Here is a 16,620-nt window from a genome sequence, read left to right as displayed (position 1 = left end):
TGGGTAATGTGCTGGTTTCTGGATGTTTATATATACGTGTGAATATTTCATGATTTATACAGTAATTGTTATTTATACTGCATTTTTAGTCTTCTCCGTTTTTCTGGGTTTTATTTGTTAATATTCTGGTTCTACAGGTTTGTAGTTTTTATGCTTCTGCAGCAGCTCATCCCTGTCCTCTCCTGCCCCCTCTGTGGAAAACTGAAGGTCAGAGGTCAGACTTACTTCCACACAGACTGGTAGAACTATCTGCTTAAAACTCGCAGTGTGTTATTCAAAGTAATGACAAACGTAGTTGAGAAAAACTCAAATCCAGGTCTCAATTTTTCAGCTGCCAGTTCCAGACCAGATGTTCCAAACCTGTTATTCCAGCTTCAGATCACCTTTGATATTCCAGGTCTGGTCTAGATGTTTTGGCAGATCTAAGGATGATTCCTGATCTGATATTCCGTTTTTTTTCCATGTTTAAGGAGGTTGTTTTTTCTGGAGTGCCCCGGATTTGTTCTGCAGTTTCTGTTTCATAGAAAATGAATCTTTCTGGATTTCTTCTGATGTTTCCTGCAGTTTCTAACTTTTTGTTTTCCTCATTCACGTGTTTGAGATGTTACGTGTGATTTAAGCGCAGCCGGACTTGCTTAAACAGGTACTATGCACAAGGTTTTTTTGTTTTTGTTAAAATGGCGTGTTGTAGTTTTTCTCTCCTTTTAGAGAACGGGTGGTTTAGTGTCTCTGCACTTTGGGGCTTTTAATGATTTCAGATCTGTTTCTGAGGTGAAGTTTCTTGTTTCCACCTCCGAGCTGGAGCACTGTAGCAAATGTAGCTCCCAGCTCTGGTTTTAAATACTGCTTCAGAACAAAATACCTCAGAGGTAGCCGGTCCCTTGTCTCCTGCAGGGAAACGTACTGCAGTGATGTTACGCGATAATCCTCACGGTGGTGGTTTTTAAGTTACTGGGATGCACCCTCCACTCGTCCCCTCTCCGCTCCGTGTTTTTTTTGTTGGTGGTTTTCCGGTGTGGGCGTTGGGATCCCTCTGGGACCGGCCCTGAGATTAAGCAGCTCTGCAAATAAAATCCACTCCACTTACTTGGATAATTGTTTTACTGGAATAACTAAAGGATTCAGTGTTTTTCTGTGGATGCAAAGGTCAAACTTCTGCTGATTTAGTGCCGCCCTCCTCACGCTCTCCCAGTGCTCAGTGACGGCTGACGAATCTCAGTTTATCCTGTTTGTTCTCCAAGGTCAAGCCTACATAGGCAGCCTGAGTGATACTCCGAGTGTTTTACAGGTCTGACTATTCCAGGTCTAAACATGATGATCTTGAAGATGTTTGACGTTGTTTATGTTGCTGCGTTCATTAAATAAACGAAGGAGCTGTAGCGTTGCCCAAACTGAGCTTAATTTAACCACCTGATCATTTGGGATGACATCACTAGAACGGACCAATCAGTGAACCTGTATGCCCTCGTGTGATGCAGACCTGGTTCATTAATAGTAAGTCTGAACTCAAATGCAACTTCCTCACTCTGAGCTCCTCTCTCAAAGTACAATGAAGCACTTTGTAAGTTCTGCTCTTCCTCCTCCTCCTCCTCCTCGGCACACATGGAAAACATTAGCAGATTCTTCCAGAGGGTTCGCTGAAGGTCTGCGAACGTGTAACCAAGAGGCCGGCGTTACACCTCCGACCTCAGCTGGAGGAGAGAAGGAGGAGGCGCTCCCTCTGTTTTCGCTGTTCCCCCCTCTCCTGTCGACACGTCTGAGGCACCGTTCGCTAATTGACTTCTGAATTTTTATTGTTTAATTACTGTCGCAGTAACACATGGAGGCAATTATCTGTAGCCTGCTCGGGATCGGCTTACAGCGGCTGACGGAAACAAAGAGAGGACGAGGCAAACGCCGTTTATGGCAGGACTCGCAGTGAGGACAGAACTCATAATTCAGCTGGAAAAACCTCCGTCTGAACCACCGAAACGTCACTTCAGCCTCGTCTTTTTATTCTATTTAACCCTGTCTGGCCCCGACAGCAACAATTTGCAAAGACAAAATGCTGGTTTACAGGAGGAGGGATTCAGTGCGCTTTAGTTTTGTAGTTTGTGGGTTTGTTTCATGTTGAGTTGAACAGACTAAGGGCCAGACGTACTAATCATGAGGCCACAGTTTGGTTATAAGTTCAGGATTTGCTCTCTCCAGAAACAACACAGCTAACGAGCCTGCAGCTGCTTTACTGCAGCTCAGACCAGCGTTTAAACCTGGAGTCAGTTTTAGAATAACTCTGACACAAACACCTGGCAGAAAGCACAGATCACTCCCCCGCTCTGATCCTGGTTCTGATAGAGGTCTTTCCTGTTTTATGGGAGTTCTTCCTTCCCACCATCACCAAGTGCTGCTCACGGGGGATCGTGGAATCTCTCTGCAGTTGTCTCTCCAGGGTCTTTACCTTATAATATAAGGCACTTTGTTGGTCGTTTGTTGATCTATTAAGGAAATTTCTGTGAATTGAAATTAAGATTTTGGCTGGTCGGAGCCATTAGTGCACGGCATGAGGAGCAAATTCCTGGGTAAAAAACGTGTTGCTCTAAGTGCCCCAGTGAAGCTCGTTCAGACAGTAGATTTATTTAAAAACCGTCAGTTCTTGTGTTTTTGTTTTAGTGACGTCTAAATCTCGATTAAACATCATCTTCATTTTGTGTTGAAAGCTCACATCTGTGCGGCGCCCAGAATAACTCCAGCAGATGTTTAAGGAGACGTGCTTCAGATGTTACCTGTGATTTAAGCACAGTCGGACCTGCGGCGGCGTTATTTCTTCTTCACAAGCGTCAGACCTGTTTGCAGCACAGAGGGCGAGGCGAGGAGGCGGATTAAAAGTGAGGCGCTTGCATCAGTCAGTGGAGTCATTAACACCCTCCTCCACCTCCTACACCCGCCTCTGCTGCAATCGATGCTCATAGAAATTTCATGAACTTTAAACAGTGATTGACAGGCAGCTCCGGCCCCGGCCGCCGCCAACGCCGCGCCCTCACAGAGTGTATGAAGTGACAAAAGTTACTGGAACATGAATTAACTGACCGTCGTGTGTGTGTCATGTAAAGTCTCATTAATAGAAACTTGATTATCTAATTAAAATCTTTAAGATGAAGAGCTCGCGGCCTGATGTTGGACAGATGTTCAGCAGATTATTCACTGTGAAGGTTTTTCAGCCCTTTGTCTGCAGGTCCTCTCAGGATTATTAAAAGCGCTCCCCACAGAAGAAGAAGAAAAACACCCTTGCAGGTGCTTCACAGTCAGGAAAAATACACATTTAAGAGTGCATGCAGGCAAGTTTTTATCGATATCTAAGTAGTTAAACTCCAAAACTACAGATTTTTTATGATACAGTTTGGGTTCCGGTCGACAAAATTTGTTCTCTTCGTGTTCTTTCCCCGTGTCTTGTCTTGTTTTCTGTGCTGAGGACTCGACGCCTGCATGGTCACGCGGTGCATCCTCGGCACGTTTGAACAGCACCAACTGTCGAGGCTTCATTCAGTGAAGTTCAGCACTTTCTTCATCTCGGAAAAATTCTGTTTTCTCTAAAAATAACCGCATACGGCCGAAGTCTTACCTGCAAGGACGAGAACCTGAACCATCAAAATGTTTATTTTTTAAATTGTTCCCCAAAGTTTTCCCAATCAGGGAACCAAACAAATCAACTTTTAAAGACAAACAGCTAAAACGCAGGGTCAGGAGCTGCTGGGATTGTCGCTGATGGTTTCTCACAGGGTTAAAACGATCTTTCATCTTTTAGTGATTTAAATATAAACAGAGTGGTTTTTTTATGTGTTTTTATTCTTCAATACTACAAAACACCAGAGGAAACCCGTCGTCCTGCTTTACCTCGGCCAGATGTTTAAACTTTAGATGCTTCATAAAGGCAGAATTTATGGTTTGGGTGTTCCTAATAAAGTGATCAGCGAGTTTGTGTTACAGAGTCGGGATGTGACGCGTCAGGATGCGCGTCTCAGTCACTTAGCGGCGATCACACGACAGCAATGAAACAACACGAGCGCTGTCGCGTCCCCGCCTTTGATCTCGCCTCTCGTGTCGTCTTTTAATAGACGGCAGAAGTGTGCTCTCCGCCGCGGGAATTCCTCGACTCTCAGCAGAGACGCACCACATTTCATATATCAAAGAGCTCCACTTTGGGAATGGGGACTTGTGGAACTAATGTCGGGTAATTAGCCATTTCTGCGGGGGCATTTTCGGCGGCCACTCCAGAAAATAATAACTTCTCAGGTGGGGGGCCTATTTCTTTGAGGCACTCTGCTCGGCCGGCTCTAATCACGGCGAGGTAATTATTCGCTGATTAACACGCGGCGTCGGGGCGGATGTTCGCTCTAATCACAGGGGCTGTTGCGTCAGCGACGGCTCTCGGAGGAGGAAGCAGAAGGGAGTGGGCGCTCATGTGGGTTATAGAGACGAGACGACGGTACCTGAAGATACCTGAAGACACCTGGCGGGTTCGGGAGGGCCGACTCTGATCTTCATCAGAAGATCGCGTCTTCATTGCGTAAAGAATGAAAGAAAAACATTTCAACATCAAACCAACACTGACGCCAAAATCCTCTGCAACACGGAATCATCCGCCACTGAAAGTAGTCCCCAAAGTGCAGATAGACTCAGAGTTCATACGTTTGATCTGTTTTTGCTCATTTTTATCTCTCTTTCCATTTTCTGCTTGTTTTACTTAAACACGTGCAGACATGTCCCCACAGGACTGCCCTCCTTGTCACACCAGTGTGCACATCCATGTAAAACAAACAAGCTGCAGAGGAAACTTTACGCTCGCTGTCATTTACAGACCTGCCTAGTCGCCCCTGCTCTCTGCGATGACTGAGTGATGAATTGAAAGTCGGAGCAGATCAATAATCCGCTGAAAAGATGCTTTCGGGGTGTTATGGCAGCCTGTCAGCATGCCCCCCACCCCAGCTGATGCTGGTTGGCCACTTGACAAGCAGAAAAACAAATCAGCGCGTCCACTTAAGGCTCGGCATGTCGTGCATCTGTCACACACACACACACACACACACACTGAAGGAGGCGAGGAATCATCAGCAGTTGCGATCGGCGGGCCATGAGGCCAAACGCCGCGCTGACCTGCATCAATCATGCGGCCGGGGGAGATGGGAAATAGCAGCACACGTTACTGCGGGACGGATGAGCGGCGCCTATTTGAAATGATGAGAGTAATACAGGAGGAAACCACGCAGCACTGAAGTCTGCCGGCTCATCGGGGACACGAGAGCGCCTGCGACGAGGCCGTGAACGCCAAAACAAAAACAGTAAAGGTGAGCAGAGACCCTAAAGTGCGGATTTCATCTCCGGCTGGTAAATATATACAAACCAGCGGCGTGGAAAAGCAGATTCAGGGCGAGGAGCAGCAAATGAAAGTTAAATGTAAACAGTAGTGAGGAGGAGGATGTAAACAGAGGCGGGCTCTCCTCTGAAGCACGGCGCCCTGCTGGATTGTGGGAGCCGAAGCGAGCGGGGTAATGAGCCTGCTGAGATGTTCCAGTAATCCGCCGTCCTCCCTCCCAGAGCTCTGATCCTCTGATCTGTGATCAGCCGCCATCTGCAGCCAGAAGCGGCGAATGATACCAGAGCGAGGAGAGGAAGAGGAAGCTTCCCCTTCAGCTCGCTGTCAGGGCGAAGCCGGACAGGTGAGAAGCACCAGGTGGTCAGTTTGACAGCAGGAGAAGCATCGAGACAAGAATCCAGATCTGCGGCTCCAGCTTTAAAACAAGCGCGTTTGATTCATTCGCTCTTCAGTGTGGCTGCACCCTTTCACAATAAAAGCTGTGTAATTAGGGATGCAGTGATTGAAAGTTTTCAGACTCATTTCCAGAATTTTAAGTCTGACCTTTAAGTTTTTGCCCAGTTTTTGTTTTTTCTGGGACTGTGTGTGTCACAGTATAGTTTTTAGCCGTCTCATGAAGCACTAGTGGTCACTTTAAAAAGCCTGAGCCCTCAGACCCATGGAGGTCCAGCATGGATACATTTTACATCCTCACTTTCATCCTGCAGCATTTCGCTCTGTTTTAAAGCCTTCTTTCTCATCCTGTTACTTTTTATCACCTTCTGTAAATTTTATGTGTCTCCTGCTTTTATTTGACTCTTTTTTTAAAGCTTCTGTCTTGATTGTTCAGACATTATTAATCGAGCAGTAGTTGCTGGGTGTTTGAGCAGGAAGTGAACGTCTCTCCTGTAAGTGCGTAAAATATCCTCCTCCTCTCCGACACTCCAGATATGCCGTGAAGAAATTAGTTTCAAATGTGATCCGCCTCCCCCTTCTTCTCTTCTCTTCCTCTCCTCAGTCACTTAGCGGTCTAATAACGGAGCGTGCCGCTCAGCAGGATGCCGGCCGACCGTTTGATCACCTTCACAGCGAGGGCAGAGAAAAGGATCCAAAGAGAGAGGGAGAGAGATAAATACTTGATGAAATATATAAAAAATCCCCTCCTCTCGCTCGCCTCTGTCTCTCCCGCTCTCCTCTCACCTCTGAATTATCTTCCTCTGCTCCTTTTCTGATTTATAAAAAGCATCAGACGGCAGGAGAAAGCGACGGCCGTGGCCTCCTCGCGCTGAACAAAGAGGAGCAGAGAAAAATCAATACAAATTACGATGGAGAAAGTGGCACTGATGCCTGGAATTGCAGCATATGTTTACACTAAATCAGGCAATCTGTCTTCATATGGGCGGTGTAATGCGTGGGGTGGGGGGAGGGGGGGTCAGGGTTCGCATTGCCAGCCGCCATTCTCCAATTACACTGGCTCCTTTGGAAGGAGGCGGTCTTTATCGATTGGCTGGGAGGAGCACGGGGCCCTGCAGGCAGCCAATGGGGTGCTGGGGTCAAAGTGCAGCGAGATTTTAATAAGGCAAAGTAATGGGCTTAATGCCTGTAGGGGGGTCGATCCCCATCAGAGGTTCATTAAAACTTCTGTCTTTGTTTCATTCTCCGTCTGTGGTCGTCTCCACCTCCAGCAACGATCGCAACCTCAGAGCGCCGTCACGTCTCTGGAGAGAGGCGTCTGAATCCAGATGTTTTATCAAACCAACTCGACTTATTGAGACACTCAATGTACTCATCAGAGCCCACAGCGGTGTGGACTCGTCAGAGCCCAGGGCGGTGTGGACTCTACAAACCAGAGCAGCTCCTTTAGACCTTTCAGAATAAAACTTCTCATCAGTTTTTAAACTTCAGAAATAAACCACATCTGTCAGTGGCTGAATGTTGGTGTCCAAGAGTTTAAGTGTGAACCAAGCGTCAACCAAAGTGCTGTTCCTCTGACGTCCACCGGAGGCTCCAGGACTCAGTCCTCATAGACTCCCATGTAAACACGTTTACGGCCAGAAGAATTTCTAATTTCCCCATTTACAACATTTTACCTGTTTAAATTATATTCAGGCTCAAAGTTTGTATTGTTAGGGGCGTGGCCTCTTTGACTTACAGTTGTATGGTTACAGTTCAGTTAGCTAGGCTTCCCCTCGACTAACTGAACTGGACCTCTGGGCTGTGTTTGTGCTGTTGGAGCCTTTTGGATCATTTTTAATGACCTGATCTGACCAATAAAAGGGCTGCTGTGAGGTCACTGTACTAACAGACCGTCTAAGAAATCTGAGGTCCGGTTTTGCTGAATTCTAGGATTTTATTTGGTTGTTGCTGAGCACTAATTGTCAGGTATTTGTGTCTGTGGATGCAGCTTGTTAGCATTAGTGTCACTACTTACACTGAAGAAACAACATGGTGGCAGGAAAGCTGCTGATGTTGGATGATATCACAGTGATAACATCCACACGTTTGGCGATGAGCCCATGTGCAGGAGGTTGACAGATAAAACCAGGCTTCTCAACCATGTACTTGTTCCTAAAACAATATTTTGTTTTCCAAACTTCAATATTTTGTATTTTATTTTTGTCATTGAGTAATAAAATTTTGTCAAGTGCTTGTGAAAAATGCCACATTAAAGTCATCCCAACACATAACAAGACGAATAAAGCAACTTTAATTCTGCTTTGAAGGCAAAACTAAAGTGAAAAAAACAGAAAATCTTCAAACCAGCAACTCGCAGACAGAAAATGTGTCCAAACTAAGGAGAGAGAGGACCAGGACAGAGATATGAGGCTCGTGTTCCCAGATTCTTTCCAAGACTTTTAGCACAGATCGGGGACTTGGATCTCAGAGATCTCGAAGAACTTTTGGCGCTGAGGAAGTTTCCGGGTTTTTTGATGTTTATCTGCAGACATGTCGCCTTCGATTGAACCACATCAGCATCATTTCTCAACATCTCGGATCAGCTCGGAGGTCAGAGAGGAGAATACTTCCTCTTCTGATGGAGGTGGCGAGTTAACCATCACAGACCCCCCCCCTCCCTCCGAGTGTAAATGGGTTTTTTATTCTATTGCAGCAGTTCCCATAGTGCCTCTCACTTGTTTTATAAGTTGGGATGTATGTACGCAGCGTCAGGAGGCAATCCAGTTTGGGATTCACCGCTGATTGCTGCTCGTGTCGTCCCGGTGCATTATCTCCATTCATCCTCTGCTGCTCCGCATCCCCCCAAAAAGTCTCTTTGGGATCCTGCAATGAATCGCTCTTTCATTCGCGGCGGGCCGAGGTAATAGATTCAGGCCGCGCTGCTCTCTGCTTCCTCTCAGGGAGGCGGGGAGGCGAGGAATCCAACATGGCAGCCCCTGCGGCGAGGGCCACGTCCCTCAGCACTCTGTCACCCTTCAGATATCATCCCCACCCCAGTTGCAGCCTGAAAGCCCTTTTTCTCCTCCGCCGCCGCTTGAAACGGGCTCCGACAAATTTGATTTAGCTCGCCGTTGCCCATTCCCGGGAAAAGAAAACAAATATTGTTATAATGGTAATAACATCTATTTGGAGCGCTGGCGACAAACGGCGGCGGGGCCCTTTGAAGGAGACCCCTCTGTGCCGCCGTATAGCTGCCTTATTCTTATTCATGAAAGCCACGGTTATGCATATTAGCGCAAACTAGCTATTCTACTCAGCAGCATTTGGAGTGTCAATCATCCTTACAGAATACAAGAGCCAACGGTGACAAAAGCGGAGTGGGCAAGATCGGCTGACAAATTGTCCCCAAAGTCAAATTTGACAGCCTTTTATGATTAATGGGCTTGATTATGGAGAAGTATCTCCCCGAACTCATTTCCGGGTGTTTCTCCAGCTCTGCTCAGTGCATATGGAGAGAGGAGGAGGAGGAGGAGGAAGGCAGATTGTTTGCGGAGGTGAATGAGTGGAGGAGAAAAGAAAAGAGAGAGAGGGCTCGGTGGAGGGGAGGCTGGATTGAATTAGCCGTGGAGGAGAGGTGGAGTGTGAGGTCTCGCACTTGATAAACAGCAGCCGAGATAAGAGAGAGTGAGATCAGCTGACGGCGCTCGCTCGCCCTCTCCGTTAGTGCTCACCGCTGACACGAACCAACAGGAGATCAGAGGAGAGGGAGGTGAAACGATCCCTGCTGAGTTTAAACTTCAGGAAATGACAGGAAGTCAAGAAAAACCTGGCTTTTGCACGCGTGTGCAAAAGACGAGCACATTTCGACAATGTTGCATTAAAATTACATCTCACGAGTTGGGGACGTGTTTTTATTTTCTTCGATTTCAGCACAATCGCAGAAGGAAAGGCTGAAATATGTTGTTAAAAAAAGACCATCCTGACCAGAGCAAAAGACTCAAAAAAGATGCAAAAGTACAGTAAGAGGTGCGACAGCTAGAAAAATAGGGAAAACTACCAGGACACATAAAAAACTCCTGAATGATGCAAAGACACAGTTGGAAGATCTGAAAGTCCCACAAAAAAAATAAAACTACAACACGCAAAACAAACCTAGGACAATGCAGTGACACAGATACAACGTTAAAATGTGTCAAATACAACAATGAGAGGTAAAACTACCATGCAAAGAGACAAAAATACAGAAAAAGAAGAAAAAGGACTACAGGAACTACGGCAAAAGATAAACCTTTGAAAAAGAGACAAATGGAAGTACCAAAAAAGAGTAAAATGACCACACAAAGATGATGATGAAGATGAAAGCTGCAGAACTGCAACAATCAGCTGAGTTCCTGTCAGACGCGTGTGGGGTTAAATAAACCCTCTCTCCTGTTTCTGTTTGTCCCGCAGCCTTGAACGAGCCCACCATCGACTACGGCTTCCAGAGGCTACAGAAGGTCATCCCTCGCCACCCCGGAGACCCTGAGAGGTTACCTAAGGTCAGTAAAGACAACTCATTAACTTGCTGCTGTGGGTCAAAGGTCAGATTTAAGGCCAGGAGGTTGGCTTAAGTCTGGCAGGTATGACCCATAATGCACCTGTCATTCAAGGCTGCTGCTAATTGGGCGCTTTAATCGGGTTTAGGGCCACATTAAGGGCTGATTTCAAACTGAAGTGGCTTTTTGTCCCTCCATGGACGCCGTAGACCACCTGCGCTGTGAGCTGAAGGCTTCTAATGCAGCACAGGGCCGAACTCGAGTCGCCTGATTGGATTTGTTGGTTCTGCTCGGTACGCTCTTGGCACGGTGCGGCGCTCCTCGCTGCCAGCGGGCCAGATTGTTCCCGAGCCTTCAAACAGGAAACAGCTGTTTATGGGAGCAAATCCTGCTGCTGCTGCTGCTGCTCTCGCTGCGTTTTGTTTCCCCTCAACTGGCGAGGAGGAGGGCGCGGATGGTCGTCAAGCGTGATCGGTTTGGCGATGTTTGGCTTCTCAGAAGCCCAGGGAGAGAAAAAAACATCAGAATTATGTAAATTAACTCTGGGACCTAAAAGTGGAGGAGGTGTAAAACATTTCATGAATTACAAAGTTTAACTAAACTTCATTTTTAAAATGTCTCGTATAATCAAAGCTCCGTGCTCGATGCCTTTAACTAAAAAAGAAACATTTGATTTGATTAGTTTCCTTTGTGATTTGTGATGGACGTCAACATAGACGTCAAAACTCTTCATTAATTTTCAGTTTTCCTTTAAGCGTACAAACTCTGGTTTTATTTTGTGCAACTGGTCCACATGTGCCTCATTACTACAGGAAATACAAGCATCAGATACAATCAGATTGTGTCTTTATTAAAGAGAATGAACACAAAACTTTTGTTCCATTAAAACTTTAAAGCAGCTTTGTCCAGTTTCAGGAAGATCAAAAGGTCTTCTGAACATTTTCAGTTTAGTTTATCTGACGTGGACATAAACAAGTCTTATTCTGCTGGAAACGCTGCAGTCGCATGTTTAAAGTGTTGGATCTGTATGGTGTCACTGAGGGCGGGGATATCCTGTTTATCTGATCATCTCAGGCACACAAACCTTCTGTTTATGTGGGACAGCCAATCAGAAGACATGAGGGGTTGTATCACATAAAGATGGATTATTTTGAGGTCTGAATCATGCAAAGCTGCTCTGGTAGAGTCCAAGAAAGCTGGAGATGAGCAGAACTGACCACTGTGTGATGTTTGTCTAGTGTTAACTACCCCGGCTACACCAACTGTCCAAACATCACTGCTGTTTAGTTTTTTTTAGAGATGTACGTTTCAGTTTTTAGAAATATACAATGGAAGCTCGCTATCTAACTTCCAGCAGCCTCCTAACTCGATTACAGCCTACATCTTATGTGAGAACGAGCACAGTGATCATTCCACTTTAGCTGGAAGAATTTGGACTGTTTTTAACTCTCAGCCTTTGTTTGTTTGTTTGTTGTTTGAAGAAGAGTTTGGACCTGAAAATGGCAGCAGAATGGAAAAACTAAGCCAATTTTTACGCCTTTATTTAAAGTTTATGGTGGTAAATTTATATCTCTACGTGGAAGTGGAAACAGGGTCTGTTAAACTCTGCGGGTGAGGAAGAGGGATTTAAAAGTGCAGAAATGCTCCTTTAAGACAAAGTCGAGAATATTGAAATCAGGGAGCTGGTGTCACCCACAGAACGACATTTGTATGCTCACACAGAGGCACGGCGTGCAGCCATCAGGCGTCCTGGTTAGTATGAAGAGATTATTCTGGCTGCAGCGGCTGCGAGGAGCTAACTGAGGCAGATTCTCTGAGGCAGCGAGCAGCGGCGGCTGGCGGCGAGCGTCAGATGGGCTCTGACACTCGAAAACAGCTGCCAAATTGAAACCATTTATCAAAATCTGACATCGGAGATCCAGTCACCAAAAAAGCAGTTTATTTGTAAATTGATACTAATAGCGAGCACACATTGTCTGGCCCCTTTGATGGCCTGATTTGCAGCCAGAGTGGGACGTCAAACACCCTCCTCCCTCATCCTCTCCCTTTAAATATTTATTTATTCAAAAGAAAACTCAATAAAGCTGCAGGTTTCTCCCTCCTGGACGTTTTGGAGGGAGAGGAATCACAGGAAGAGGAAGAGCGGCGCTCCGCGAGGTGACAAGACGGCGTGCTGGCAGTGACCGAGCAGCGACGGGTTAACTCGAGTTGTCACTTCTCTTTTGTTTTCACCTGCAGCTGCCGCTCTGCAGAGGACAGCAGCAGCAGCAGCAGGTGTGGACAGAGATGTCTGGGCGGCTGGGTTTCGTTTTTGGACAGGCACGGCGCCGCTGAACAGATTGATTCGTTGTAGACGTCAGGTAGAGCATTATGGGAGCAGCAAGCAGGGTGAATATGGAAGCCAGAAGGAGAAACATCAGGCTGATTTCAGCTGAAAGATGGGGAAATGCCATTCGGCCTAGCTTAGCAGGAAGCGCGATTAGGTGACGACCGTTCAGACACAATACTGAACAAAATGATCGTCTTAAGGTGGACCTCCTCTGCTCATTTCGCTTTCCAGCGCAATAATTTAGTCACACAATACAGAAATCAGCAGATAATAGGATTTTAACAAGAGTCGTGTTTAGAAGAGTACAGCGGGGCATGTATGTCGTGGTAACTTTGGGCTTTTAGGATTTTCTTGAACTGCTGCTAAAATACAAGAATTAGATCCATAAATCTGAATTTATTTTGGGTTTTCTCTGATCCACACAGGGTCAAAGGTTATATACAGGCTCAAATACAAACAACCTCACTAATGTTTGGTTAAACATCCCTTAGCAAGTTGCACTTTGACCAGATGCTTTTGGTAGCCATCGGCAAACTTCTGGCATAATTCTGGCTGCATATCTGACTGCACTTCTTAGCAGAACTGGTCGAGTTCATTTAAACTGGTTGGGTTTCTGGCACAGATCCGGCTTTAGGGCAGGCTTGAGCCTCGGTGGTTCCTGAACATCCTAAACAATTTCCTATCATCTGAGGGTGACAGTTTGGATCTTCTTCCAGCAAAGTGCTGACACATACGTATAACTGTGCTCACGTACAGTTGTTTGAACTGATAGAATCCGCAGTTGTTTAGAAATGGCTCAGACAGAACGTCCCAACTTGTGTATTACTAACCAAAACTAGCTTACTTATTTTTGCTGATGCATTAAAAGTCGTTTTGCAGTTGTTTATTAGCTGTAATTGTAATAAAATAAATGAGATTAAGCTATTTTATAATAATTTTTTAGTCATATTAGTCATAAAAGCTAAACTAACTTGACAGTTTATCTCTTTTAAAAGCTCTCATTCTCTGAACTTCACGACACATTTCAAACAGTTAGTCTTTTAGCTCCAAAGCTATGTCAAAAAAAAACAACTGTTAGCTTCATGTGAGACGATATCTCGCTTCTATGTAGAAATGTAGAAGTAAGATTTTTAATTACTTCAGGTCATTATTGATTATTCTGCTTTTTCTTTATTGTGTAAATCATTGTTTGATCTTTAAAAATGGTACAAGGAAGAGAAAAATCTCCATCACAATATCTTGTTTTGTCCTGAGCTTCTAAACGCAATGCGCCCGCTAACGGACGGACGGACGCTGAGGTGTCCGCTTCCAGCCCAGCCAGGCTGGAAATGAAATTACAGGGCTGAAAATGATCCAGGAGAAACCCCAGAGGTCATCAGTGACCAGTTGTCTTTCCCAGTTTGTCAAACTACCCAAACTAACTCTGTGTGTGCTGTGGACAGACATGAAACCGCACTCACGTTAATTTTAATTTGTCGTTTAATCAGGTTTCATATAATTTTATCTATAAAAGGGATTAGGTTATAAATGTTGGAGATTTGTTTAAAATACGGGACACCCTGTTGTTAAAAACAAACGCTACTGTTAACATGAGGTCCATGAAGATTTGTGAACCATGGGGTGGAGATTAAATGTGTTTAGCGTGTTGAGTGTGCACCTTTAGCTCTGATCATTGACCCTCATCCGGACTTGTGGGGGGGCGTCCGTCCGTTCAGGGATTATTAATTCCGGCCCACTTCATGAATGAGGAGATTTTCAGTATTCATTGAGAATAATGAGCAGAATTCAGTTCATGAGCTGAATTTTAATACGTTTCCTTTGAATGGAATTAACCCCACACCATGTCCCAGATCATTAGAATACCTCTACGCCTGATAATCGCTAATCTGAAGATCTGCCGTGATACTGCTCCCTTCCTCCTCCTCCTCCTCCTGCAGGTCCATCCATATTTTATAGAGATCAGTGGGGCGGCGGCTGTATCTGTAGCTCTGCTCAGGGTGATTTATCATTGTTAAGGCCGCTGTCTGATGGCTTCTCCTCCAGGGTCACGCTGATCCCTGTTCGCCTCGCACCTCCTCAGCCACGGAGCCGGCCCCCTGTAATTAAGCCCCTAGAAACCAAATGGAAAAAAGAGAGAAAGAGGTAGGAGGAAGAAAAAAGGGGCGGAATATGTCAAGAGATGGACAGAAGAAGGGCAAGGGCACCAAGGCCACGAGGGTGCAGTCTCCAAGAGGTTTTTTTTTTTTTAACGGTTATTTGGGAGGGAAACGAAGTACAGTAAGAGTGATTCCTAGTCTTAGATAGATTTTGCTCATATACTACTACAAGTTGAACTGCTTTAAAATATTTAACCGTGAATTTTATATCTTCATGACAGCGATATACAGTCATTTGTAATCCCCAGAAGCCCTCTTTGGGGATTAAGCTGCGCTCATTTAGTCACTTTTGCTGACATTTTAAACATTTTTTGTGACGTTTTCAATTCTGAACTGAAGTTTTAACACAGTCATGAGTAGAATGTGCAAAATAACTAAAAGTTTTTTTAATGACCTGAAATCAGTGACCAAGCTGATAAACACACCAGCAAAGTGTTTAACAACAAAAGCAGGCACAGTCTTAAGCTTTATTATATTACCATTAATCATTAGAGATGAGAAATTATTTGTCAGGAAAAAGGACTGTTAGTTAAATATTAAATATCAGTTTACTGTTTATTATTGACAAGTCTACTAGGGTACTTCTGCACTCACAGTTCAAAATATAAATCTTTATTTGTTTACGCTCGACCACAGAGCAGCCGTCAGTTCAAACTGAAACAAGCAGTTTCAGCTCCTCCCTCTTTGCACCAGCTTTATTTCAGATTGGCTGCTTCAGGTCTTAACATGAGGAATATTCTCACTAAATGACACAAAACATAGAAAAATTGTATAAATCTGAAAGTTTCCAGCAGTCTGCAGCCTGATCCTTTGGTTCAGAGGGATTACTGTCTATACACTGACGTCTTAATTAGAAATTTTAGTCAAGCTTAACATGAAAATCTACCTTTAGAAGAGGAAATGCTGACAGGAAACAAAGAAAAGCAAAATATTTGCCCTTTATTACTTAAATAGAGAATATGCCTGTATGCTGATGTGTTTCTCTACAGCACAATAGATCCACTTTAAGTAAAAGCATATATGTTTTAATATTTCACGTCTGATAAAATAAACTTTCTGTAGTGTTTACTTACTTTAATTTATTGAGAGACATCTCTAGCCAGCTGATCGTCTATACTGGGTTCTTTTAGAGGAAAGAAAAAATGGCCTCAAATCTTAATAAAACAAAGGAGTTGCTTCCTGTTGGCTGCTCTGTGATACAGTGCTGTAACATGTCCACATGAACACACACACACCTACACAGGAGCTACGGGGAGGTTTCATGTGAAGAGAAGCACGAGTCTCAGTGGGTTTAATCAACGCAGCACTGAGGAGGAGGAGGACCCACCTCGTTCTGGACTCACTGATGATGGTGAAACCCTCCCAGACTGAGATAAACTGGTCTGAACTGGAAAGCAAAGGTGTATGTGTTCAGCTGAATCCATCTGCCTCCCGTGGTGACGTTTGCATGTCGTTGTGGTTCTGTTTATTAAAATACAAGTAAGATTCAATGTGGCTGAAAGATGTTTGATGTCGAATTAGAATTTGCTTTAGTAAAATTAGTACATTTCAGAGGACACAGATTCGCGCTCAGTAATAGAGCTAAAGCACCTAAATAGTCTTATTGGTTCGCTGCTTTCTTCCTTTTTGTCAGAAGCAAAAGTGAGCAGCTATTTTAGGAATATATGGAGGGAGGTGGCCTCTTTGACATGGTGACACAGGCGGCTGTAGCTGCTAGCTGTCTGCTAGGCTTCACCTCAGCTAATTAAGTCTCTGAACTGGACCTGTGGACCGTGTTTGTGCTGGTGGAGTATTTCTAATAAGATTAACTGTCCAATAATATGGCTGCTGTGAGGTTACTGTAGTAACAGACTAGCAGGTATCTTCATCTAAGTT

At 44.9% G+C, this 16,620-nt stretch overlaps 1 protein-coding gene across 6 annotated transcripts in view; it reads left to right on the top strand.

Annotated features, from left to right (window-relative positions):
• The window catches only part of LOC309717088 (transcription factor COE3), a 141,339-nt gene that overhangs the window by 103,985 nt on the left and 20,734 nt on the right, over positions 1 to 16,620 (top strand). For all 6 annotated transcript variants that reach the window (XM_082551367.1, XM_082551370.1, XM_082551366.1 and 3 more), the window contains one exon: positions 10,175 to 10,263. In XM_082551367.1, coding sequence (XP_082407493.1) covers positions 10,175 to 10,263 — 89 coding nt within the window. The remainder of the gene's footprint in view (positions 1 to 10,174; positions 10,264 to 16,620) is intronic.

Source organism: Aulonocara stuartgranti, assembly GCF_965226115.1.
Source record: "Aulonocara stuartgranti genome assembly, chromosome: 2".
NCBI lineage: Eukaryota > Metazoa > Chordata > Actinopteri > Cichliformes > Cichlidae > Aulonocara > Aulonocara stuartgranti.
This window is presented reverse-complemented; position numbering and strand designations above follow the sequence as displayed.